Genomic DNA, 25,344 nt, shown 5'->3' with positions numbered 1-25,344 from the left:
GGGGGGGGGGGGAATTTGTGGAAAGGAAAAAAGGGTGATGAGGGGAGGTTCTTCTGTACAAGAAAGAGCAGACAGATAGCGGCGCGTGGGCTTTGATCCCCCCAACCCCTTTGAAAATACCATTTTCATACACCCACCATTTGTTATTTCTACATAAAGTGAAAAAGGGAAAAGAAATATGGAAATGAAATTGTTAAAATTTTTTATTTTATTAAATTTCATATTATGAAAGCACCGCTGGAATAGCTCAGTTGGTTAGAGCGTGTGGCTGTTAACCACAAGGTCGGAGGTTCAACCCCTCCTTCTAGCGCTTTTTTTTATTCCTTTTTGGGCCTACTTTTCTAAAAAGGGCTCTTCTCAGCTTTATGGTGAGGCCCATTTACTCTCACTTTCATGTTTCACAAATTGGATGCCATCGTTTGTTTTCAAGTCGGCCCGTTAAGAAAAAGTGACGTCATGCAGCCTCTTTATTTTTTATTTAGCTTTTTAAAAAAAAAAATCAAAATCTTAGAATTGCAATTACTTGTAAAGAGTAATTCTGTCGACAATAAGTATTGAGGAAAAAAAAAAGAATCACATATGAAATATCTACAACAAATATTTTATTTCATTTAAAAAAAATAAGCATTCATATCCTAAGAGTGCCAGATTCCAACTCCACCGAAACGTCGCCATTCTGAAAGTTGGGGGCAACGGTATCCGGGTTAGCCCCTCGCTCCTCCGCCGCCCGGAAGTACGCATAAGGTCCCCATCCTGATCACAACATATACATACACTCACTCAGCACATATATATGATTTTATTACAACAGAGATATGTCTGAACTGAAAAAAAAAAGTTGAAAGAAAAAGGGAGACATGTGTAATTTGTACGTACCATCGTCGTCATAAGGGTTAGGGAAGAACTGCCGGTAGCAAAGAGCGGAGACGAAAAGGCCAATGAGAGCGCCGGCGAAGACGTCTTGCCAGTGGTGCCAGTAGTCGTCCACACGTGAGATTCCGACGAGGCATGCTGCGAGCAGCGGAAGTATCACGAGGCACAGCTTAGCCACGTGTCCTTCTCTGTTGAACGCCTTTATCTTCCCCGACAGGTACAGCGACAGAAACCCTAGCCCCGCGAATGACCCTTCCATTTTCATCATTTCATTATCCATTCCCATGTATACACACACATAAGGATGTAGAAGAGATGTATAACATATACATATACATGAAGAGAGAAAAGACTTACAAGAGGTGTGACCGCTGGGGAAACTTTTGTGGCCTTCTTTGATGTCGCTGGACTTGCCATGACATATCACCCCTCCCAGTGCATCATATACCTTTTATATATATATATATAATTCACCATTCCAATCGCTGTTATTTATACATATATATATAGAGTTAATTGTCATGTCAAGATTCTGTCATATATATATATATATATATATATATATATATATATATATATTTATGTATACCTCTTTTCCGTCAGGGAAGCAGCGCCAGTAGAAGTTCGGGCGAGGCCTCCCCGTCGCATTCTTGATGGAATCCGTTATCACTCCGGTAATCAGCACGGCGAATAACAGCCCTGCTCGCAGCGAATTCACCAAACAAATCCATACATATATATATATATATATGTGAATAATATATATAATAATTATTTGACATTGTTGATATCAGAAATCTCGATAATATTACCAAGAATGCTGTGGTGAAGATCATACACGCATCTCCTCTTGAGGTAAAAGCACACGAAGACAATAATCGGAAGCACCACGGCGTACAACTGCCCTCATTATAACAGTAACAAAACAAAAAAAACTGTCACGAGGAAGAAAAAAAACTTCTTTTTTCTTGTTAAATAGTTTTCAGTTTGACATACCGGTACGGACCAGACAGGAACAGTGTTGTCCTTGAAAGGGTACTTGAGGTCTGTCATCATGTCTTTTCCGACAAAGCGATAGAAGGGAGAGATGATGTTGAGAACGACATCTATGACTATCAAAAGGAGTAGTATGAGCCAGTCGTGGCGATGCTTCGAAGCCACTCTCCCTCCATGGCTCTTTATGGTGTGTACCCCTAAATCTATCTCCCTCATTCTCCCTTGCTCCTATATTTGACCAACAACAACAAAAAAAAAACTCAGGGTTCTAATCTAGAACTAAAGTGTGTGTGTATATATATGTATCTATGTATGTATAGGTGGTGAATGTACGTACTTGCGGTGATAACAATGGAATGCACGACATTTTTAATCACTGGTATTTGAATGGGACAAAAACGGCTGACAACCGATATTATTATTGTTCATCATCACTACTTTATGGTCTACCAATGACAACGGGATCCAGCAAATCTTGCCTGTCCTGCTAGTTGTATGACCAATTACGACGAAGTAAAAATAAAATATGACAACTACTGCATTAACCCCAATAGTTTTCTTCATTAAAAAATTAATTAATTGCGATTAATATGATATTACGTACTAATGACAACGATCTAAAAGCTGCGGACGGATCAAAAAGGTACCTCGGAATTTCCCCAGAATTTCAGAGAAGATAGAAACTTTGGGAGAAAGCTCCAGCCCATTTGATTTTGTACGGAATCAACGATGAAGATCTCGGCCTCTGTTTCTGAAAGAGGAGAGGGAACAGAAGGGGCAAATTGAAGAGTGAAAGAGTATAAATTCAAAAAAAAAAAACTTTAGGGTTTGATAGCGGAGAAAGTTGTTCAGGGGAAGAGAGACAATAGAAAGAGGAAGAAATATAACTACACTTTTTTTTTTCTGTTCACATTCCCGGAAGTTTCCCTTATCTTTTTCTCGGAAAGTTTTTTACGGGTCAACGAGGGAGGGGCAATTATGATTTGAAATAACGGGTAGAAGGAAGTTTGCTGACACGTGTCACTCCGAGATGATAGGAGACAAATTCGTTCTTGTCGTCGCCACGCCGTTTGGATCCTTTCGATCTTTCTAATATTTTCTTCTTCATATTTTTTTAATAATTTTTAAACTTAAATATAACATTTTCCTTTTCTATTTACTATTTTCATTTCACCGTTGTTCCTAAATACTAAATATTTAGATTTTAAATCTCAAACCCTGAATCAAATATAAACCCTAGACAGTTCAAACCATTTCTAAATTTGTAACTCTCTATAATTTAAATTTTAATATTTAAAAATTAAAATTAGTTTATAGTTTAAAATTAAGAATTCGGAATCTATATATTAATAATTAAGGTTTGGAATTTAGAGATTAGGATTGAGGTACATAATATTTGATGAGTAATGTTTTATAACTTTTTCCAAAATATTTTCCTAATTGTTTTATCAAATTATTTCCTAATTTTCCATCCGTTGTTCTCTGTTCGTATTATTTTATTGTTACTAATTTATCTCCAACCCTAAACACTAAAAATACATACTAAGCTCTAAATTTTAAACCTCCAAATTATAGACTCTAACAAATTTCTAAAATCTAAAAAATTAGGATCAATAGTTCAATATTTTATTATTGGTTAAGAGTTAAAATTTAAATTTTAGTGTTCGTATTTCGGGGTAAGTTAAAAATAATAACATGTGAAATTACTAAGTTAGAGACAAAAATAAAAAATATATCAAATTGTCTAATAAAATAATCAGAAATACATTTATGAAAAAAAAAAGTTTTAGATGGATGTGACATTGTTTACAAAATATCGCTTTATTCTTGTTTTAAGTTTGAATTTTCTTTATTTTTTATTTTTTATTTTGTAAAGAAAAGGTCAAAGTCAGTGTATGGGTGTCTCATGCGAATTCAGAGCCGCGTTGGCCCCTACTAGCTCCCAAACTATTTGACTCCTCTTAGTTTATTTTTGATCCCTTACATGGGGAAGGTGTATCCAAATAGGAATTCAGACCCTTTTTGTTCACATGTCACGTTACAATTTGGTCAAAAGAAAAAAAAATATTTTTATTCACATTCCAATAACTTATATTGATTTTTTTTATAATAAAAACGCACCAATCCACATATTTTCAGCGATTATATGGGGATAGATCTTCAAATTCGTTTTTGGGCCGAGTAATTAAAAACTATATTATCGTCGTCGTGGGGGGGGATTGACATGAAAATGGAAACAAATCACTAATATTAAATATCCGCAAATACTTAATTTTTATTTTCAGCCTAAAAAGAGTATATAGGGCCCAGCATCTTGGTGGGCTTCCAAACTAAACCCGCGAGTCAAATGGGCCTCGATGAATGGGCTTAAAAGCCCATAACCAAACAGCCCTTGTCCGAATAATAGTTTAGCCCAATATGTTTCAATTGCAAAATTTTACACGCTTTTTTTTTGTTTGTTTCTTTTGGTAGTATATGACAATGAAGCGGCGGAGAATCTCCTTCCAAAGCATATGGATACAGAAAATTATATACTCAGAACTTTTTTTTAGGCTTTTCATTACAAGAATCACGAGAGAGAGAGAGAGAGAGAGAGCGAGAGAGAGAGAGAGAGAGAGAGAGAGAGAGAGAGAGAGGACTTGAAATGACACTACACAAATCGTTAGCTCTCGCTTCCAAGAAAAAAAAAATCCAAAACAAATGACTAATAAGTTGGATTTCTCATATTTCTTCAATCAGATCACTCACTGCCCGATACTGATCTTGTCAAGTGTATCAGAGACATGTCTCATGGAAGGCCTTTTCTCGGGACTGCTATTCAGACAAGCCATGGCAATCTTGAGAACAGCAAGGATCTCATCTTCCTTATCAACCAGACAAGGATCAAGAACATCCGACAATGGTTTCTTCTCATCAACGCAGAGCTGAAACCAACGAACTATGTCCATTTCCGAAGTGCCCACCTGAACTAATGGAGATCTTCCAGTTATCACTTCCAGTAAAATCACTCCGTACGAGTAGACATCCCATTTCTGGGACGGTTTCACTGTCTTCAGGGCCTCTGGCGCCATATAGTACGACCCTGAAGATGCTGTGAAATCCGAGGATATGCTCTTGCCATGGCGTCTGCTTGATTGCAGCCTCGGAGAAGAAGATCCTCCAGCGATGTTGGCCAGACGCATTACTCCAAAATCCGATATTTTCGGTTCCATGTCGTGTCCGAGAAGAATGTTGCTAGGCTTGACATCGCCATGGACGTATTTCTTGGGACTGAACTCATGCAGATAAGCCAGCCCCTTGGCTATCCCTTTCGCTATTCTCAACCGCATGGACCACGTCAAGGGCGTGAATGAATCTGAACCCGTCCCTGGCTTTCCTGAATTCAGATGAAGATGAGAAGAATCATTGATTCATCATTCTGATGCGTACTAAAACTAGATCCTGACTTCAAATTATCAAATTAAGCTTGGTTGACCTCAGTGAAACTAAACCGACAGGTTAAAGAACTGGAATGTTCATCCAATCGTCTACAATGATACTACTCTCTATGATTTTAAAACAAGATTTCCGGCATTACAAAGCTTTTCAGTTACACGGGAATCGGTCAAAGTTTCAATCTTTTTTTGGGGGGGAAGAGGACAGGAGAGACAGACTCACCGTGGAGAGCGGTGGCGAGGTTTCCGTTGGGAAAAAAGTCGTAGATGAGCAACTTCTCATCGACAGACCAATAGTAAGCCCAGAGACTGGCAACGTTGGGATGTCTGAGTTTGCCAATGGCTTCCACTTCGGTCTGAAACTCCTTGAATTGCTGAGACCCTCCTTCGCCCAATCGCCGCACGGCCAATGTGAGCCCGTCTTGGAGAACCACTTTGTACACAATCCCAATTCCGCTCTTGCCCAGAACGAAAGCCGACGCCTTTAGTAATTCGTCGAGGTTGAAAGCCACCTGACCATCCAGAACCACGAGATCGCAATGTTCCACGTTTTCTGACAGCGTCTCCGATTCATCTCTCCGGAAACACAGACACTCTTTGGTTCTGTTGGGTTCTTTGTCGAATCCGAATTGGTTCTCTTCGTTACGAGCGCAGAAATTGGAGTAGCAGTAAGCGGAAAGCAAGCCCACGAGGCAGATACCGATTACATCGCAGACAACTATGGCAATGACAGTGCTTTTGCTCAACCCACCTAATTTCCCTCTGGTTTCAGGGTTACTGTCAAAATTCTCTGGAGGATTGTTGCTCGGGATAAACGGGTACGAGGAAGAACCAGGATTGTCTCCAGGACAGAGGTTCTTCAGCGGCGGACCACAGAGCCCTGGATTGCCGATAAAGGCCGTGGGTCCTCTGTTCATGAGAGCACCGGTCTGTGGAATCGGACCCGAGAGATTATTGTACGTCAGATCAATGTAAACTTTTTCCGGAAGATTGCCGAGGCCTGGTGGGATTGAGCCACTGAACTGGTTATGAGAGAAATCAATGGTCCCTTGCAAATTTGAGAGGTTTCCGATATCACTAGGGATTGAGCCGTTGAATTTGTTGAAGGAGAGGTCAAGTTTCTCCAGATAGACAAATGCTGAGCCAAACCCATTTGGCAGAAGACCGGAGAAGTTGTTTCGGCTAACGTCGACAGTTCTAAGCCTCTCGCATTGCAGAATCGACGCCGGAAACGACCCAGTGAAGAGGTTTTTCGACAAATCTAAGGTCTGAAGAAGCTTAAGCCCACCGAACTCGTTCGGCAACCATCCAGAAAACGAATTGTCGTAAAGCACCAGACTTTGGAGGCCCTGAAGCTCGAGCAGCTGAATCGGCAAGTACCCATAAAACCTGTTGCTCCTGAGATTCAGATGGCGGAGACTGGAGAGAAACCCTAGAGACGAGGCGAGAGGGCCGTAGAGCTTCTTCCTCGGAATGCTTAGAGACACGACCTTGAGTTCCTTACACGTGACGCCGTTCCAAGAACAGGGGTCATTGTCGGACGAGTTCCAATTGCTCAGTGAACCAGACGGGTCTTCGCGAACGCTCTGTTTGAACGACAATAACGCGAAGCCCTCGTCATTCAAGCCGCTCACCCAGGTGGTGTTAAAGTTGCAGAGAAGAGCAACCGAGATGATGAGAGAGACCAACATTACACAAGACGTAGCTTTGAACAAAGTGAAGAACGAGAGAGCAAGAGGGAGCGAGAGAGCTCAAGGAGTGACAGTGATGGAGTAAAAGGACAAGGAGAAAACAAATGAGGAAAAGAAAGGGGTTGAGAGCTGTGCTCTCAGCTAAAGGACTTTGGGAGAAGAGAAAAAGAAAGCGCAGAGGAAAAAGCAAAAAAAAAAAAAGGTGGACAAAAACAAAAGCGAACGAACGCCGAGAAAATCCATACGCTAATTTCTCGCGAGTTTTGCAATGTATCACAGTTTTGTTTATTTTCCACAATATATATTAGCACATTGTTATCCCTTGGACCACACTTACGAGTAGAGGTGGGTATAAATACCCTAATATGGGATATTCATCAGATACTCGTTTTATCGGATACCCGATTTTAGAATATTCGTAATTTTTAAATCCAAATCCGAATTCGGATTTTTAAATACCCATAAATCTGAATCCAAATCCAAATCATGATAATCGAATTTTTAAAATTGAATATCTACTTATACCCGACTAGTCTAGTATGATTATAAATAATTATATTTTATATTTATATAATATTTTTATAAAATATAATTGTTTTAGGTTAAATAATTTTATATTTTTTTAATATTATCTCAGAAAAACTAAATTTATTATTATTATTTATAATATATTTTTATCGTAATTTATCTATTTTTATAAATATATTTTTATTTTTTTGAAATTTATATATATAAATACTATTATTTTTTCTTAAATAAATTTGGATCCGAATATCCGCGAGTACACAACCATTGTTTCAGATATTTGTATCCCGAATATTCGTAAATCCCATATCCTCGAACCAAATCTTATAATTAAATAACTGAGCCTTCCGGATACAAATCTAAATACATCGATTTTTTCGGTTATCCGACCTGTTCCTTATTTTTTTTCCAATTATGACCTATTAATTAAAATATGTATTTGTGGACATATGTATAGTATCACCTAAATCTTATTGTTCAAAGTATAATTGCTACATGATATGCAACACAGATTATATTAATTTGTGAGTTTTTATTCTTTATTATTTTATCCACAATATCTCGATAATAAATATGTATGTATCATATTATCCAAATCCATAATACACTTAGGGGTAATAAAAAAAAGGATTATATATACTGCAAAACTTGTGTGTTGGAGAAAACATTTTGTCGGGACTCTGTTTATTTTTTTAAAAGTTTTTTTTTCCATTGGTGTAGACTTTATTTATTTGTCAATGTAGGTCATGTCCAGTATTTGTCGTTTTCTATGTTCTCTCGTAGCTTTATTTTTTGTAATTCGAGTCGGATAACAAAAATATCATTTTGTAATATTATCATCACAAGGCATACGCATCGTTAGAATCTCGAAGCCTCAAAAATAAATATACATTGTCCCTATCATTTTTCTATTCACAAAAATCACGGAAGAACAAACAAGTTGAAGCCCAATGGGCCTCCTTGATTGGTAACTCAAACTCTCAAATATGGGCCTAATGGGCTTTAGATATTCATAGTTCTGATTGAGATATAAAAATAAATGTTTGGGCCTTTAACGGCCCTTCCAATTGATACATTCAAATCAATTTTTGAAAAAAAGGCTATATATATATATTTTTTTTTGGTATAAAAAAAAGGCTATATATTAATAAACGGGAAAACGAATGGAACCAAAACATTTTTGACGAATATGCATTATATTACAAGTAAAACGCCAGTTCTCAGACGATTTTATCATGTCAGGCCAAATCTGGTATATAATGGTATTAAATAGGAAAAAATATATAAATGGTCATAATAATTTGGTCCGTTTTTGGTGTGTGCGGATCTCATTTTGTAAGAATATCATCATCTACTTAATTAACCTTATCTCACACGTATGATTTAGTAAATAATAACACCACGTTATCAGGTCCGATTAGGAAAATCAAATATATATATCATATAATATGGATCCGCATAATTAAGAGGGAAGATATGTTTCTCCATTAAAAAATAAAATAGATGTGTTACAGAGTCGTATCTATCCGCTTCCAGCCACCCAACTTGTCCATATATCCCCTCAACTAATGCGCACGCCGGTAACTTGCAAGATTCAGTGCAACAAAAAATGGAATATATATATATATATGGTAATTTTACGGCTAAAATTGTGTTTATGGGGTGGATGAGATATTATGTTCAGAAATAGGAATAATAATAATAATAACAATTAACAAAAACGGGGAAATCGGGTGGTTTATAAATAAAAAACAGAATAGAAGAGATGCGAGGGGATATCCGAAGCGAGAACACGTCAGCATCTAATCAGACGAGAGACCTTTGACCCAAAAAACCTAACAGATAGATTCAGACTTCATCAACACGTACACACTGTCCTCCATATATATATATATATATATATATATATGTATTAGTTGTATGCGGCGACTGCCCAACGTTTCGCCTTTAAATAGGCTCCATATTTAACCCTAGTTTCTCTATCCAAATACAAGCAAACCAGTATTTCTGTCTTCAATACCAAATCTCCCCCAAGTTTATCCACTCAGATCCATCTCTCTGCATTGCATTTCAGTTATATTCTGAGAAATTAAATCCCATAAATTTCCAGGATTTTCTTATAATCATTTTGCTTATATATATATATATATATATATATATAATATACATATTGAGTCGAAGAACAAAAATACAGAAAAGAAAGAGAGAATATGGTGGGGGCTGCTTCGGATGATCTGTCGAGGATACTTCCTAGGGTTCTCATCGTCTCCCGACGAACAGTTCGTAAGAACAAGTTCGTCGATTTTGTGGGTTCGTCCTCAATTTTCTTCCTCATCTCTCGTAATTGGCCGATATGGGTTGAATACTAATGCTTTGGTGTATATATAAAACTGTAGGAGAGTACCATCTCGATTTGATCGTGGGATACGGAGCAGTGCCAGTGATAGTGCCACGCGTGAAAGGAGTGCACACGCTCCTAGAGAGCTTCGACCCCATCCATGGCGTCCTCCTATGCGAAGGAGAAGACATCGACCCTTCCCACTACGAAGCGGAGATGGCCGGTCTCTCCCCAGAGGATATTGATGAGATCAGAAAGGTTCACGCCAGTGACACCGCCATCGACGTTGAGAAAGACAACATCGAACTCAGACTGGCCAAGCTCTGTCTCCAAAGAAACATACCCTTCTTAGGCATTTGTCGTGGATCCCAGATTCTTAACGTAGCATGCGGTGGATCTCTCTACCAGGACGTGGAGAAGGAACTCTCTCGCAATGGTACGCAACATATACATGCATATACATATATATATATATATATATATATATGGGTAGCGTACAAATGATGATTTGTGTGTAGGGGAAGAAGGGGTGAGGCATATGGACTATGAGAACTATGACGGGCACAGGCACGCGGTGAGAATAGTGGAGAAGACGCCATTGGAGGGGTGGTTCAGAGAGTCGCTGGAGGAGGAGAAGATGGAGATAATGGTGAATTCGTATCATCACCAGGGGGTGAAGAGATTGGCGGAAAGGTTCGTGGCGATGGCGCATGCAGGAGATGGACTGATAGAAGGGTTCTACGATCCAAATTGGTATGAACCTGAAGAGGGCAAGTTCATGATGGGTCTCCAGTTCCATCCCGAGCGGATGAGGCTCTCTTCTTCTGATGATTCCTTTGACTATCCCGGATGCCCTTCTGCTTATCAGGTTCCGTCTCTATCACTATCCGGTCCCTATGCTTCCTTTTATTATGTAATTTATATTATATATATATATATATAATGTAATGTATGAAATATGAATCATTCCCACAAATTAATTGTTACTTTTTTTTTGGGTTGTAATATCAAACCATTACATTTTAGAAAGAAAAAAAAAGAGAAAAGAAAAAAATATACTCGCTGTTTGGAATGACTATTGGGCCCGTGAGGGGGCTTCATTTTCAAACTTTTCAACGGTCTAAAAAATTATAATAATTTTCATTGAAAAAATATATATTTCACGCTGTTTGTTCAAATTTCAAAATATTTTCTTTTGTGGATGGGTGATGAAGGAATTCGTGAAAGCGGTGATCGCGTACGAGAAGAAACTAAACGCAACAGGGAAAGTGCCAAGAAGCCCCAAGTTGAACAACGAGATGGAGATGAAGAGGAAGAATCTGGTGAGAAGCTTCTCCATCGCCAAACTCATCTACTTCTCTGGAGGGGAACCCACAGCCCCAACCCATAAATCCCAGATAGAAGCAGGAGCTGAGTTCCTCGAGGTCAGTGAACAGAAGAATAGAACACAGCATCCCGTTCAATTTTTTTTTATTTGACAAAAAATAAAGTATGGGAAATGGGAATGAAGGCGAGCACGGTGCTGAGCGAGCAGGAGGAGAAGAGGCTGAAGCAGATGGGGGCAACGGTGAGGAACTCGACGGGGTACATGAAGAAGATGAGGATGAAGAAGGATCAAGAGAGGGTGGCTCATTCCATCTTGGACAAGATGCCTGTCGACCGCTTGTCCGATCTTCTTTCCTTTTACCATATGATGTCCCGTCTCTGCTCCCATGTCCTCGAGACTAAGCTCTCGTGACCCTTTATCAACAATTTTCATTTTTTCGATACCCTGAAATTTCATTATGGAGACAATCCTTCGTTTATGACCAAAATACGCTTTGAGTGTCATTCTACATTGATACAAGCATGAACAGTAACAGCCAGCTCTATGCATGTTTACTCTTTCCAACCTTTCAATATAAGCTTTCCATGGGCATGGAATAGTTTGGATCGTCATCATAGGAGAGCAAGTATGAAAATCACCTGCGGCAGAAGAACATGAAATCAGGGTGGTTGACTTTATGCAACCGCACCCATTCATCTGCGACGTGGAAGAGGGAATTCACGAGATGTTGCTCCGATCCTCCTCCTCCGCTCGCTGTCCATACGGAACCTCTCAACTTGTAAGAAGCAAGTCCAAAGACCGGAATCCGAATCTTTTCAACTCCCTCTCTCATCCCATTCTCACTTTCCTCCTCTGCTCTTGTACCTACAAGAATCGTATGTAATTCCTAAAGCCAACATATTATCTGGCAAGCATTAAACTATATATACAGTCGCAACAAGCATCAAACAATTCTGATTTCCTCCATTATGGATGATTAATGATTCCCGGATTGCCATTACTGATGAGAAAGTTGAAACCCGATGTTTTACCAATTCAGACAGATTTTAATCATCATGAGAGAGAGGAAGACAATGATTATGTGTCCAGGACGATCAAGAGTCCAAAGATTTTGTCCTAAACAATAGTTTCAAAAAAAAAAGACAGGAAATGTTGAATCCAATGTACCCAAACTGTCTGAGGCACAAACAACATCTCTTTTGATAAGAGATATATATAAATGTCTCCTGGTGGAATGTGTTTTATCATGTGGTTGTTGCAGATTCTCAGTGATTAAACATGGCTAAACCGAAAACATAAGACTCCTAAGCCAGTTGTAACCAAGTGCAAAATTAATGTAATGAAGTGATTGCCATCATTTGTAGTGTGAAATTCCAAGTGCATTTAAAATACATAGGGATATTTTTTTTGTTACCTCCAACTGGTGTGTGGAGGGAATGATACGTCAAGAAACATGCGTCCAGGTCCTTAAGCGTAGGTCCTGTGGGTATTCTGTAAATTGGGTACCTACACAGTATATTAATGGAATCTGAGATCCATGAAAAGCAATAAAATAAAGCAAATGCAGTCAAAACACTAAGAACAATACCATGCCACAGAAAACCAACTTGAAGGTAGTAAGTCACAACTCCTAAGAGAATTTAACTCGGGAAATTGAGAGGCGAGATCAGACACCTGCAACACAAATAAATAAATAAATCAGACGACAATTATGAAGAGAAGTCAAGGACCAATGGGTAAGTTCAAGAATGAAGGCACAATCAGTTTGACAACTAGAATGAAGGCCATAAATCGGCTCTTATAGCTTATCTTGACAACTAGAGCAATTTATTGACCGATGAAATGGCCAATCTCGATGAGTTGTTACAAGTGGTCGGGCAAAATAAATATTTGGAACAATCTTTGGCCAAACTAAACCACATTCGAGTATAAATTATCACAAGGGCATCGGTTTTTTAATATCTTTTACTAACTTACAAAAAAATTTGCATATTTCTATAATATAAATAACACAAAAATGCTGAAAAAATAACTTGTGCAGAGTTTCAATATATCATTATTGGTCCCACAATTTTGATTTGATACTTCAGTTTCAAGATAACTTAAAGTTGTCTTATAATTGTTTTCAGAATCTTTGTAGTTTTAGATAAATTATGTAAACCTTTCATAACTCTTTATGATATGTATTAAAATTTTCAGAGCTTTTTAATAATGTTTAATTTCGGATGAGAACAAAAACAAAACATACATACCTTGTCAGCAAAGGGTTCGCGAATGTAAGGAAGGGCTCTTTCAAGATACTCAAATATCTTACGACCTTGACTTATTGATTCACCGTCATCACTGGATGAGTCTTCCTGAAGCTGGTCTCTCAAAGAGATCCGGTCCATTCTAGCAGATATCTGCTCCCTGGGGCAACAAAGTCCCCGTTCGTATTCACTGTCACTGCTACCATCACTACTTGAATCCCGGAAATCGCTATCGATTTCCTCATCTGGCATCCTGCAGTCGAAAAGTGACAAAAGAACGCCCATTAAGCAAATTTCTCATAGTTCTGGGAGGTTTACAGCTAAAATGGTAAAAAGAGATCAGCTTAAAAATATGCCATATATGTATGCAATGCAAATGCAATTCATGACTAAGCCCTTTTATTCAAACCTCATATACCAAGGAGGTAAGAGTAAGAGATGTAAACACAAAAAGTAAATAAAAACCTTTGCTTGCAAAATGAGAGACATCAACCTATGTAGGCCCTGTCGGCCTGTCCCTGCCAGAATTTGAGAATCAAGGGCATTGATCTTCAAAACATGTTTTCACTTCTCAGAATAATTCGTACCCGAATGCCAAACAAAAATTGATACTCCTCTCTGAATGCAGGAAACATCACAACCTATTGGGAATCAAGGACTTGAACTATATTCATGAGTAAATACACAAAACTCAGAATTTTTACCTTGATTTAAGAGATGCATTCAAAACCTGAGGATCGGCATATATTTGAATGCCGGACAACGAGGGCACGTAATATTGGACAACTCGATCCTTGTTATTCAAAATTAGAGGCACTCCTGTGCCGTAGACACTCCACTCCGCAAATGATTCCCACACATCTCCAAGAACAAAGTAAGGCTCGAGCTTAACATCACTATTCCTTCTTTCCCTTAGCGAAGTCTGCAGAAAAAGTCTAGCACCATTTAAACGATGACCAAGATAAGTAGAAAAAGGAAGAGCCTACTCAATTCCTTGCAGAAAGTGACAATGCTATTACGCAATAAACAAAAGAAAAGCCTTTGGTACTGAAAGTCTAGAGGTAAAGGTAATGCTGTCTCTGTTTTCCCTAATCTCCAGTAAGAATCCATATTTCACGGTAAATGACAATAACACTCTCGATAGTTTGCGAACACATCAAAATAATCAACGAGAAAAGGAATCGGGCAATCAAATCAGAAGAATTCAATTGACATGTTCACACAAACCTTTGATAAATACTGCGCCGGCACCGATGGCGTGACCGACTCCAAAAACCGTTTCAGATTACTCGACGGCCAGGTCGTCGGGTCAGAAGCGAGGTTAGGTACGAGTTTCAGCGACATGGGATCGTCCACGAGTTCGATGTTCACGGCAGCCGTCGAATTTTCCTTGAGATTAATTGATCGGCCATTGGAGACGTCCCTCTGAGTATCTCGTAGCTGATCGACCCTTGGAGAGTTGTGATGGGACCTACGAGCTCCCGCCGAACTGTAAAAGGGGTCATCACCGCGTCGGCCTCTCGTTAACTGAAATCCAGCCCCTAACATCTCTTCTTTACCCGATCGAATAACTCTGCAGAAAAGGATGAACATAAGAAAAACGACAAAATGGCGATACAACAAAAGTTTCCGATTTCGTCGAGCGATTAAACGGAAACACTCCTCCCAGTACTCAAAGTTGATTGACTAAACTACATATATCTAAGCAGTTGTATGCGCTTACATGCAGAAGATAAAATTCACGGACGGTATCGCGAAGAAGAACGGTGGAATCGGATGTTCCGAGAACGGGAAAATCGACCGAACCGAACAAAAACCCTGACCGAGATTGAAGCTCCAATCGAACAGATAGAGAAATTAGTGGAGGAATCGATCTGATCGCAAAGGCAAAGAAGAATTCGAGAAGTTGGGGAATTTCAGGAGATTCGAATGGGAAATGAAGCAAATGAGGCGAAAGAAGATTGATTCGTATTTGGAGGAGAGAGGGAGAGAGAGAGAGGGGCCAAGTAACTTAACTTAATATAAGCGCCCTGTATTTTATGAATTTTCCTGATTCACCCTTCACATCCTAGAATTAATTACGTTTTGCCCCAGAACTCTGTTGGCGTTCACTACGAGGATATTTACCGTGTTTAATTTAACTATTAAAAAAAAAGCTAATTAATACTCTTCAAACTTTATAAAACAAATTGGATTTTTTTTTCACATTAAAAAGGGGCATTATCAAAAATACCCTTAAAATGCTACTTCTACTTCAAGACCTACCCTGATCACATGTGACCAATATGACCGAAATATAGTATGGTCACATTTTGATTTTTATCGATTATAACGTTAAATTTATGGTGATCACACTAATTCATTATGTTTATACCTTGTATATCTTACTAATCATTTGATTAAAACATCATAAATTTAACGTTATGAACAATGAGATCAATATGTGACCACACTATATTTCGGTCACATTGGTCACATGGTCACAAGGGTAGGTGTTGAAGTAGAAGTAGCATTTTAAGGGTATTTTTGATATAATGCCCATTAAAACACTCTAAGTGTCAATCAAAAAATCTTTGCGATGATCTTAAATGCAAAGCCAATTAAGTTATTGGAGAAAGTCAACAAATTTACCTTAGATTACGGTAATCTTCTAAACTACAAGTCTAGTCACTTTCAAGTGCAGACAGATAATATTTAATGAATATCATTAGTAATTTTCTATGAAATAAAAGATATTAAGAAAATTAGAGTTATATCCTTCGTAAAGCAGATAAAACCCCATTATCCGTGGCGGGCCCAAGATTTGGACTGTTTGGCTATGGCTACAGCCAGGCTTAAGCATGTTATCAATTCAAGGTGCATATTGAATGATTGGGAAAATAGATGCTTGCATATGATTTTTTTTAATATAAGGAAATAAAAGATATTAAGAAAATTAGAGTTATATCCTTCGTAAAGCAGATAAAACCCCATTATCCGTGGCGGGCCCAAGATTTGGACTGTTTGGCTATGGCTACAGCCAGGCTTAAGCATGTTATCAATTCAAGGTGCATATTGAATGATTGGGAAAATAGATGCTTGCATATGATTTTTTTTAATATAAGGAAAAAATGGAATTATTTGCCATTTAAAAAAAAAAAAAAAAAAAAAAAAAAAACAAAGGGCCATGGGGAAGCTCTCTGAATTTATGGTGGATGCGGGATGATGTAGACACGGTGAAGGGAAATGACAAATAGACATGTTTAAATATTGTTTTTTTTAAAAATAATTTTAGCAGAACAGAAAAGGTTGTAAATATTATACCCTTTAAAATAAATGGTTTCGTAAATCTAAAATATAATGAATCATTAGAAAACAATACATAAATCAAATTTATATGATGAGTTCATGACTATAAGCTTTTAAAATTCGGCACGAGTTTAGCATATTCTCAATTATGATATCATTTTATCAGGAATTTATTCGGAGACATACATATGCACGTGGATCCCTGCGTTCGAGTAATTTTACTCGGTGACAATGTCATGGGCACATGACCGACAGGTTATAGTGTCCCTTCTGGGCGTTCCATCCATGCCACGAATAATATGTTCATAATAAATTAGGCCACTTTGAAATTGTATAAGCACCTGATTTTGGTCCTCACTTATACGTACGGGTGAACAAGTGGTGATTATTTAATAATAATATGTACAAGGCACCCCTATAAATATTTGTAATTGCACGTCCATTTCCAGATGCTAGTCCTCCGTATACGTGATTGTGTTGGAGCTTTTTTTTGTATAAAAAGGGAAGAAAAATGCACTCCCTACCAACAATAATGTTTTTATATCTATATTTAATAAAGGGTACGAAATCTTTATATATATATATATAAATATAGGTATATATAGTGAAAGAGAGAGATTACAGAAAATGAAGAGTGGGCATTGGCTCTTGCAGAGATAATGCTGAGTCAGACCAAAAGGGACTCGTCGACGTCAAAGCGAGAGGGCTCTGCTCTCATCCCTCTCGTCAACGCCGCCACATCGCGCTTCTCATTTCCCCAACTACCCTCACCTTCTGTCCGCTTTTTTATTTTCATATATATATATATTATAATAGCAATATTCGGACGCCACTAATTTCCAGATCCATATAAATTTACATATTCGATATTTATATAAAGATTCGGTTATTATCAATCAAATAATCTATATTCTGGTGTTTCATCGCCGCCTTGTTAAGTTTTTCTTTTACCTCCAACAACAGAACCACGGATTCAACAAATTTATGTTGTACTAGTACCACTTGATCATTTTGTTTTTTTTTTCCCTCAAAAAATGAAGCACGTATTGTTTTTAACACACCAAATATTTAAAAAGAAACAATAATCTTTTGGAAACTCAGGTCAATATTATTTTTTCTACCATATTTTATAAAAGGGTGGTTAATTTAAAAATATTAAAGTGATATATGAAAAACAACAAAATTAAATAAATAGAGCAATGGAGAATCATTCATCTGCCTCTTGCTAGCTGCTATGGCATGGGATGATCATTGGGGAATGGACAAAACAAAGAATTGCATTCCATACGTAGAATTTTGCAGGGCTACATAATTCAGAAAGCCCAATATAAGATATTGGGCTTTGGCTTCAAGCCCACTAAGAAATGAAGCTCATCTGCTTATGGCTTATACGACGTCGTTCCATCTCCATTCTCCATAGATCTTCGCTGCAAGGTCAGGCGGCCCAACGTTCTTCAATATTCAAACCCAAAAAAACGTCAATCACGGAGAGATCGGGCGGAAATTGTTCTGCTCGATTCGATTTTGATGTCTCTGATACACCTGTTTGTGTTCGCGTTTCTGCTGAGCCACGAAGTTGCGGCGTCGTTTTCGCCGGGATCGCGGTCGATTCTCCGGGAGATCGGCGGCGACGCCGATCAGAAGGATAACGCCGTAGAATTGAATTTTAACAACTTCTATTCGGTTCTCCATGGTACCCCTGCGAGATACGCCATTGTGGAGTTCTTCGCCAACTGGTTTGGCTCTGATTCTTTCTGTCATGTTTTTTTTTTACTCCGGAACATTGGCTTCCATTGTTTCTATGAAATCTTATAAATTTGTTAGATTTGGTCGGGAGGTTTATGTTCCTCTTACTTTTTTGTTTGCTTGTTTATGTTTGATCCCGGTGGCCATCTTTATCATCACCTGCTCGTGCAATAATCTTTGGAAATTGTACTGATTTTCGGGCAATGGTTAACATATCTGGGAATATTGAACTTCTATCGTTGCGATCTCTATTTTCTTATGCTTTTATTGAATCTTTGTGTATCTGACTGTCATTATCCTTGGGGAGATAGATTTTCTTAGCGCAACCTTCAATGGAAGGGATTGTAGATGAATACATGAATGTGAAACGTTTATATTTCAGACAAAGTAATACACGCAGTTACTAACATGGCTGTCGTTTAACTTATTTGTTTCAGGTGTCCTGCATGTAGAAACTATAAGGTAACATACCATTGCATTTTGTTCACTGTTGGTTCCTTGTTCTCGTTTCATTTTCGTGAATCTTTACTGTTGCAGCCTCACTATGAAAAAGTGGCAAGACTATTCAATGGGGCAGGGGCAATACATCCTGGAATCATTTTGATGACAAGAGTTGATTGTGCCCTAAAGGTACTTACCACCTTGTCCACGATACTCATACATTTTCGCTCTGAAATTTCTTTATCTGCTTTTGTTATTTTCCTGGACTTTGTCAATGATATTGGGACATGGAAATTCTTGTATGGTCGAGAGATGTTCTTTAAAGTCTCTGGCTTTCTCCCTTGATATAAAAATCGTATTGGATATTTTTCTTTCATATATATTCTGACACTAATGTGTTCTTTATGACTTCCTTGGCAGCTCAGATAAATACCAAGCTCTATGAAAATTTCTCTGAGAGTCATTACCCAATGTTGTTTTGGGGCCCTCCTACGAAATTCGGCTCTGGAAGTTGGGAACCTAAACAAGAGAAAAGTGAGATACGTGTGATTGATGACGGGCGCACGGCTGAGCGTCTGCTGAACTGGATTAATAAACAGATAGGCAGGTATGGTATGTGATATACATTGCACAATTAACAGAAGTGCAGACCAAGTCTGTGTTTCTTGATTAGTGTTCTTGGGCCAGTAGGCCGCTAAAAACCCTTTTTCTGTTAATTCATTGTGATGTGGCAGTCTTTCAATTTTTGTGCAGTTCGTATGGTTTGGATGACCAGAAATTTGAAAACGAGCATCATCCATCAAATATATCTGTCAGTGACCAGGTCTCTCTAGAGTCTAGAATGATTCGATTACCTCTTTGGTACAATGTAGATCTTCTTTTAATACAACAGACTAAAGATATAACTGTTTTTATTTTTTCGGCATGAAAGATTTCTCAAGCTGTAAATGACATCGAGGAGGCAACAGCTGAAGCTTTTCATATAATTTTAGCGCATAAGGTTGATGATTCTTTTGATCTTTATGCTTTTTTGTTCGGCTTCCCTGTTTTGCTTTTGTTGCTAAGTGGTATTCATTCATGGCTACAACACTTGACATCCACAGACAATCGAGTCATCTGAAACCAGTGCTTCGTTTATTAAATTTCTCCAGCTTCTTGTGGCACATCATCCTTCGAGAAGGTAAAGATGCATGTTCCTATTGGTCATGTACGTTATGCGGTCTGCTCTTTTTTCATGCCTAGTTGTTGGTAAATTTCGTTAGGTGCCGCAAGGGAACTGCAGAAATACTTGTGAACTTTGATGATGTATACCCATCTGGGGTTTGCTCTTAAGATAATAACCACGATGCTGGCGCAAAAGATGCCCTGGGAAACTTCCATATATGCGGGGAGGATGTTCCCCGTGGTTATTACGTCAGTTAATTCCTTTACTTCGTGTCTTAATATGCTCCTGATCATGCTAGAATGGGAAGGCATGGAAATCTGATTGTCCCATTTTCTGTACATGTTCCTGTTGGCAGATGTTTTGCCGTGGCAGCAAGAACGATACTCGTGGATTCAGGTATTGTTTAAATCTTCTTGTAGTAGAATCAGTCCTTTGTCACGCCCCATCTTGCAAGAGAAGTATCCAAGTTTTGAATGGTTAACTGCAGCTGCGGATTATGGGTTCTGATGCATTCACTTTCTGTGAGGATTGAAGATGGAGAGAGTCAGTTTGCATTCACAGCCATATGCGATTTCATCCACAACTTTTTCATGTGTCAAGACTGCCACCGGCATTTTCACCACTTGTGCACAAGGTATAGCCTATGTGCGAGTACTCGCGGTCCAATCGTTGCAGTGTCTCTACTCATCTAACCACGTGTACCCTTCCTGACAGCATCAAGACTCCATCCAAAAAGGCCCGCGATTTTGTCTTGTGGCTCTGGAGCATGCAAAACAAGGTCAATGAGAGACTCATGAAGGAAGAAGCATCTCTCGAGACAGCTGACCCCAAGTTTCCAAAGTTCGTATGGCCGCCAAAGCAGCCTTGCCCGCCGTGTTCTCTCTACCGGCCAGAAAAACATCGAATGGGATCATGATGAAGTTTACAAGTTCTTGAAGAACCACTACGGGCATTCTCCCTTGTCGCTTGACAAGGAAAAGGGTCTCATCCGAAACGAGGAGGCAACGACAAATGCAGAAGACATGGCGACGCCTACCAATGCGGTTGTAGTTCCCATCGGAGCTGCATTGGCGATCGCCCTTGCCAGCTGTGCATTTGGAGCCCTTGCTTGTTACTGGAGATCGCGGCAAAAGAGCCGGAAACATTACAGAATTCCGCATTATCGAAAGAGATACAATAATAACTATACGGCTATGAGCTCTTTCAGTAACGGTGGAAACGAAAGGGAAAAGGAAAAAAAACTCGCGCGTTGGCTTTTAACTTGTAGGGATCTTTTTCAGGCCAAGGAGAAGCTGGAACTAGGGCTTTGTTTTTGTATCTTACAGACAACAATGCAGAGACGTTAACAAAGGATGTTTTTGTATCTTTTCCTTCCACATTCATGATGTAGTCGATTTCAGATTTTTTTTTTTTTGGTGGGTCGTTAACGAAGGATGATTTGGATTTAGGGTGAATCCACTCAGAATTGTTGGTTTGCCAAAGGAATTGACCTTTTTAATATAATGGTAATATAAATATGTGGGCACAAATCCAAAACTTTCTTATGACAAAACCGCCTCCTCTAGAACCCTACTTCTCTCCTAAGAAAAACACCCAGAAATCAGTTCCCCTAAGCATAAGATCATCGTCTGTCAGAAAGTTTCTACCCCTTCTTCACCAGATCCATCATGAAATCTCATCCTTGTTCCTCACTGTAACACCGAGCTTACCTGCAACTATCACAGTGGAAGCCATATCCAGAAACATCCCATGCTCCACAACCCCAGGAAGCCTCAAGATCGCATCGCTCGCCGCTCTCAGATCTCCCATCTCCTTCTCCATGTACAATTCCACCACGTAATTCCCATTGTCCGTCACGAACGGCTTCCCCATCTCCCGACGGAGCTTCGCGACACAACCGCACCCTTCGAACAGTTGTCGGAGCTTCTCCTCCGTGAATTTCCAGCAGAACGGTACGATCTCCACCGGCAAAGCCAGTTTGCTTCCCCCTATGTGCTTCACTAGCTTCGTCTCGTCCACTATCACCACGAACTTTCTCGAAGCCCCCTCGATCATCTTCTCTCTCAGGAGTGACCCTCCTCGGCCCTTCACCAGGTTGAGATCCGGGTCGACCTCATCGGCGCCATCGATGGAGAGATCGACGATGGGGTGGGCGTCGATGTCCGAAAGAGGTATCCCGAGGGAGAGGGCCTGCTCCTCGGTTTTCTTCGATGTGGGAATTCCGACAATGTTCTCGAGCTTGCCTTGTCTGAGAAGCTCGCCGATTCGGTCGACGGCGTGTTTGGCGGTGGAGCCGGTTCCTAGGCCAATGACCATTCCCGACTCCACGAACTCGACGGCTTTGTAAGCTGCGATTCGCTTGAGCTCGTCCTGGGTTAATATCGCAGGAGGCGGCGAGTTTACCTCCATGGCTGGTTTCTCCGAGCTGATGAAGAGAGGATCGTACGCAAGCGCCATTCAGCCCCAAACAAAAAATTTCCAGGAGAATCAAACAGGAAGAGATTCGGGCAACTCCTAGAAGAAATTCAAAGGGAAAACCGGAAATTGAAAAAAGCCCGGAAAGAGTTAGATTAAAAGATATCCAAAATCAAAGAAACCCCGGTAAGAGGTTTCAGACAACCCAGAAAGAACTAGATTAAAACAAATGGAAATTTTGCAGAAGCCTCGGGAAAATTTGGAAAGAGAGACAGAGACCGAGAAATCAGGGGATGGGGGACGAGGGGATGGTTGAAGGAAGGGAATTGTGTAAATAGAGAAAGAGCTAAGAAGATGAATAGCAATTGTGTGGAGGCGGAGAATGGAGAATGGAGAGTGGAGAGATAGGGTTTTAGGGAGACGGCGTCGAATAAAGACACTCCCTTTGATCGGTCCTCATCGGGAATCGACACTCCGAATCTGTCGGATTCGATCCTCCCTTTTTTTTTATTCGGCTTCTTCTCTTATCTACGGTGATTTAAAAACCCAATTAAAAGAAAACTCATCCATTTGGATTAAAGTTGCGTCTTCCTCCAATTATATTTTTTATTTTTCACGCAAGGAATCGACATTATGAAAGTTTTACGAAATCTGAAAAGAAAAAAAAAATCATCGTACATGTATGTGTGTATTGAAAGTGTTGGGTCAAAAGAAAAGCAAGTTGCGTTAGCGTGAGCGTGTTGTGTTCCATTTACATGCCCGGGGGGAGGTGGAAAATTGATATTTTGCCACTTTACACTTTTCATCTCCTAATTGTTGATTCTTTATTCCGAGAATTAACATTTAAATAAAATAAAACAAAAATCATTCGACTATAAGCTCAACCTCGATTCGGTTCACATTAGTCGGTTCGACAAGAATTTGACAAAATATATGTATAAACGGAAATTTTTGTTTTGTTTTTTAAAAATTGAATATCGTGTTTTTTTTTTAAAAATTTTTGCTCATCACCCAAAAAAAAATAAATGAAAAGGATATTGCCAAATTATAATATCAACTATCAAGTCACGAGGTGGAGGTTTTTTTGGGCAATGATATATCATAGGATTCATTAGAGATGGGCCTATTGGGCTTACGCATAATTCAGACAGTTGGGCCTTAGCAGTCTCCTAATTAATTGGTCCCCGAAATTACAGTTTTATTATTTTTCATGTAAAACCGAAGTTAATAACACGGCGAGAAATGTATTTTAGGTGTCATTAGTTTTCGGAGTTTTTAGATTTTAAAACTTAGAAGAAAAAAAATGACAATCAAATTTCTTTTAATTTGATTTTCCTAAAACTCAAAAATCAAATTTATAAAAAAAAATTAACTAAAAACCAAAAGCCACATTTTTTTAGATTTACACAAAATCCAAAATCCAAAATCCAAAATCCAAAAACCAAAAATTAAAAACTAAAATAAAAAAACCTTAGTACCTGTTAATATTCTCTAACAATCCTCTTACTGTTCCCTTTAACATATACGACTAATGATTTTCTAAGGCATATTAAATATAACGTCATCATAGAAGAAAAAAAAATTGAGAATTCAATATAAAACAAAAAAATATATAATATCAGACTAAATACAAAGAAACAATCAAAGAATATGTGTATACATATGGCTATAATGTATCTAATTACAGAAGAAGAAAAACGGGTATATATTCACCGATCAGCTGAGGTGTCCGGCGGAGGCGAGGATCCAATGAGCGAAATCGAGAAGGCGGAAAGCGACGACGGCTGAAGAGATCGGAACGCTGATGAGAAGGAGAAAGAGCGTTCCAAAGGCGACGCTGGGGCGAGAGTTCATGAGGAACGTCTGGAGGAGGCCGACGGAATCGCAGACGAAGGAGTCGTAGCTGCTGTAGAAACGCTTCTCCCAATCCATCCAATCAGAGGGAGGCTCGTAGTTGCGCTCCATCATCTTCATCTCGTGGATCCGTTTCCTGAGAACGATCATGTTCTCGTCCACCACTCTTCCTCCTCCTCCGTAGTAATCCCTCCCGTTCTGCGGCGGCGGCGCGGCGGCGGCTGATATGCACAGCTTGCGAGGTCGAACGGCGATCTGGTCGACTCTCCGGGAATGCAATGGGTTGAATCTGAGGAAAGAAGAGGATGACGAAATGAGTGCGGATTCCATCGACTTTGTATACGGGACAGGAAAAATCTTAGGGTTTTGCGTCTGATGATTGTTGGATTGGAGATGCGTTGGATGAGGAGAACAAGTGGAGGGATATATATATAGGATGGAGGGTTTCGATTGTGAGTATATGATTATTTCATCGATATCCTCCTTCCTTTCTCCTTAAGTAATAAAATATTTTTTTTTAATTTAAATTAAAAAAAAAAAAGGGGGAGGGGGGAGTGTGGGGGCAAATTGATAATGACAATTGATAGAAGCAACATGGACATGATGTGGGATATGATTAGATTAGCGCGTTTGCCTTCTCATGGTGGGGTCCACTTTGTCAACCGTCGTTCTTCCTACTCCAATTTCTGTTACAGAATGACGTGGCTTTTTTCATTTATTTCACAATAACCAAATCCAAATCCATATTTACTTTTGTTGGAATGATTACAAATGTTTTGTGAGTTTTAATCGTAAAAAACGATGTTTGATTGTGACGTACTCATCCCGAAAGCGTGTTCGGCCTCTTTTCCTCCAGTGGCCCCCCTCCCTCCCTCGATTATTTAATATATATACATATAATATTGCTTGATTCATTATGATTTCACTTTTGTCATTTATTTAAGCATCTACACGGAAATCACCCTACCAAGCCGGTGAATATTTCCCCTTTTATTAATTGAT

General features: G+C 39.0%; 6 protein-coding genes, 1 non-coding gene and 1 pseudogene across 8 annotated transcripts; 3 read left to right on the top strand and 5 right to left on the bottom strand.

The window, feature by feature from the left end:
- The first annotated feature begins 236 nt into the window (after positions 1 to 236).
- TRNAN-GUU lies at positions 237 to 310 on the top strand. Its single transcript has one exon. It is a non-coding gene; the product is annotated as a tRNA-Asn (tRNA).
- Positions 311 to 554: 244 nt separating this feature from the next.
- On the bottom strand, positions 555 to 2,804 carry LOC104824156 (lipid phosphate phosphatase 1). 2 transcript variants are annotated; one of them, XM_010556134.2, is made up of 8 exons: positions 2,517 to 2,804; positions 2,207 to 2,353; positions 1,870 to 2,097; positions 1,686 to 1,773; positions 1,463 to 1,572; positions 1,231 to 1,321; positions 877 to 1,125; positions 555 to 753 (listed from the first exon to the last, which is right to left on the bottom strand). In XM_010556134.2, exons 2-8 carry the CDS (start codon positions 2,234 to 2,236, stop codon positions 629 to 631), a joined length of 921 nt encoding a protein of 306 aa, XP_010554436.1. In that variant the 5' UTR covers positions 2,237 to 2,353; positions 2,517 to 2,804; the 3' UTR covers positions 555 to 628. The 2 variants fall into 2 exon arrangements, with proteins under 2 accessions (XP_010554436.1, XP_010554435.1); XM_010556133.2 differs by lacking the exon at positions 2,207 to 2,353 and having other exon boundaries at positions 2,517 to 2,803.
- Positions 2,805 to 4,514: 1,710 nt separating this feature from the next.
- LOC104824155 (receptor protein kinase-like protein ZAR1) lies at positions 4,515 to 7,178 on the bottom strand. Its single transcript, XM_010556132.2, has 2 exons — positions 5,527 to 7,178; positions 4,515 to 5,245 (listed from the first exon to the last, which is right to left on the bottom strand). The coding sequence occupies exons 1-2, from the start codon at positions 6,992 to 6,994 to the stop codon at positions 4,614 to 4,616; spliced, it is 2,100 nt and encodes a 699-aa protein (XP_010554434.1). The 5' UTR covers positions 6,995 to 7,178; the 3' UTR covers positions 4,515 to 4,613.
- A 2,291-nt stretch (positions 7,179 to 9,469) lies between these two features.
- Positions 9,470 to 11,694, top strand: LOC104824153 (protein NtpR-like). The gene is made up of 5 exons (XM_010556128.1): positions 9,470 to 9,829; positions 9,916 to 10,293; positions 10,376 to 10,725; positions 11,072 to 11,281; positions 11,368 to 11,694. Exons 1-5 carry the CDS (start codon positions 9,730 to 9,732, stop codon positions 11,593 to 11,595), a joined length of 1,266 nt encoding a protein of 421 aa, XP_010554430.1. The 5' UTR covers positions 9,470 to 9,729; the 3' UTR covers positions 11,596 to 11,694.
- LOC104824154 lies at positions 11,526 to 15,430 on the bottom strand. Its single transcript, XM_010556129.1, has 8 exons — positions 15,157 to 15,430; positions 14,661 to 15,006; positions 14,138 to 14,355; positions 13,437 to 13,686; positions 12,773 to 12,858; positions 12,599 to 12,690; positions 11,823 to 12,048; positions 11,526 to 11,628 (listed from the first exon to the last, which is right to left on the bottom strand). The coding sequence occupies exons 2-8, from the start codon at positions 14,979 to 14,981 to the stop codon at positions 11,613 to 11,615; spliced, it is 1,209 nt and encodes a 402-aa protein (XP_010554431.1). The 5' UTR covers positions 14,982 to 15,006; positions 15,157 to 15,430; the 3' UTR covers positions 11,526 to 11,612.
- Positions 15,431 to 18,160: 2,730 nt separating this feature from the next.
- Positions 18,161 to 21,482, top strand: LOC104824152 (annotated as a pseudogene).
- Positions 21,483 to 21,558: 76 nt separating this feature from the next.
- On the bottom strand, positions 21,559 to 23,022 carry LOC104824150 (probable ribose-5-phosphate isomerase 2). The gene has a single exon (XM_010556127.2). It carries the CDS (start codon positions 22,528 to 22,530, stop codon positions 21,739 to 21,741), a length of 792 nt encoding a protein of 263 aa, XP_010554429.1. The 5' UTR covers positions 22,531 to 23,022; the 3' UTR covers positions 21,559 to 21,738.
- Positions 23,023 to 24,077: 1,055 nt separating this feature from the next.
- Positions 24,078 to 24,793, bottom strand: LOC104824149. The gene has a single exon (XM_010556126.1). It carries the CDS (start codon positions 24,670 to 24,672, stop codon positions 24,205 to 24,207), a length of 468 nt encoding a protein of 155 aa, XP_010554428.1. The 5' UTR covers positions 24,673 to 24,793; the 3' UTR covers positions 24,078 to 24,204.
- Positions 24,794 to 25,344: the final 551 nt, after the last annotated feature.

This window comes from Tarenaya hassleriana, unplaced genomic scaffold, assembly GCF_000463585.1.
Source record: "Tarenaya hassleriana unplaced genomic scaffold, ASM46358v1 Cleome4, whole genome shotgun sequence".
NCBI lineage: Eukaryota > Viridiplantae > Streptophyta > Magnoliopsida > Brassicales > Cleomaceae > Tarenaya > Tarenaya hassleriana.
The sequence above is the reverse complement of the archived record's forward strand: the minus strand, read 5'-3'. Positions and strand labels throughout refer to the sequence as shown.

What these genes read in the sequence shown, in the direction of transcription:
- LOC104824155 (XM_010556132.2), bottom strand. Translation starts at nt 6,994, where the DNA reads ATGTTGGTCTCTCTCATCATCTCGGTTGCTCTTCTCTGCAACTTTAAC. An exon ending in CCTCGCCACCGCTCTCCACG is followed by an intron (nt 5,246 to 5,526) that starts GTGAGTCTGTCT and finishes ATCTGAATTCAG; the next exon opens with GAAAGCCAGGGACGGGTTCA.
- LOC104824156 (XM_010556133.2), bottom strand. Translation starts at nt 2,576, where the DNA reads ATGGGCTGGAGCTTTCTCCCAAAGTTTCTATCTTCTCTGAAATTCTGG. An exon ending in TCTTCACCACAGCATTCTTG is followed by an intron (nt 1,573 to 1,685) that starts GTAATATTATCG and finishes CGCTGCGAGCAG; the next exon opens with GGCTGTTATTCGCCGTGCTG. An exon ending in CCCCAGCGGTCACACCTCTT is followed by an intron (nt 1,126 to 1,230) that starts GTAAGTCTTTTC and finishes TGAAAATGGAAG; the next exon opens with GGTCATTCGCGGGGCTAGGG.
- LOC104824149 (XM_010556126.1), bottom strand. Translation starts at nt 24,672, where the DNA reads ATGGAATCCGCACTCATTTCGTCATCCTCTTCTTTCCTCAGATTCAAC.
- LOC104824153 (XM_010556128.1), top strand. Translation starts at nt 9,730, where the DNA reads ATGGTGGGGGCTGCTTCGGATGATCTGTCGAGGATACTTCCTAGGGTT. An exon ending in CAAGTTCGTCGATTTTGTGG is followed by an intron (nt 9,830 to 9,915) that starts GTTCGTCCTCAA and finishes ATAAAACTGTAG; the next exon opens with GAGAGTACCATCTCGATTTG. An exon ending in GAAGGAACTCTCTCGCAATG is followed by an intron (nt 10,294 to 10,375) that starts GTACGCAACATA and finishes ATTTGTGTGTAG; the next exon opens with GGGAAGAAGGGGTGAGGCAT.
- LOC104824154 (XM_010556129.1), bottom strand. Translation starts at nt 14,981, where the DNA reads ATGTTAGGGGCTGGATTTCAGTTAACGAGAGGCCGACGCGGTGATGAC. An exon ending in CGGCGCAGTATTTATCAAAG is followed by an intron (nt 14,356 to 14,660) that starts GTTTGTGTGAAC and finishes CTTTTTCTGCAG; the next exon opens with ACTTCGCTAAGGGAAAGAAG. An exon ending in CCTCCACACACCAGTTGGAG is followed by an intron (nt 12,049 to 12,598) that starts GTAACAAAAAAA and finishes CGATTCTTGTAG; the next exon opens with GTACAAGAGCAGAGGAGGAA.
- LOC104824150 (XM_010556127.2), bottom strand. Translation starts at nt 22,530, where the DNA reads ATGGCGCTTGCGTACGATCCTCTCTTCATCAGCTCGGAGAAACCAGCC.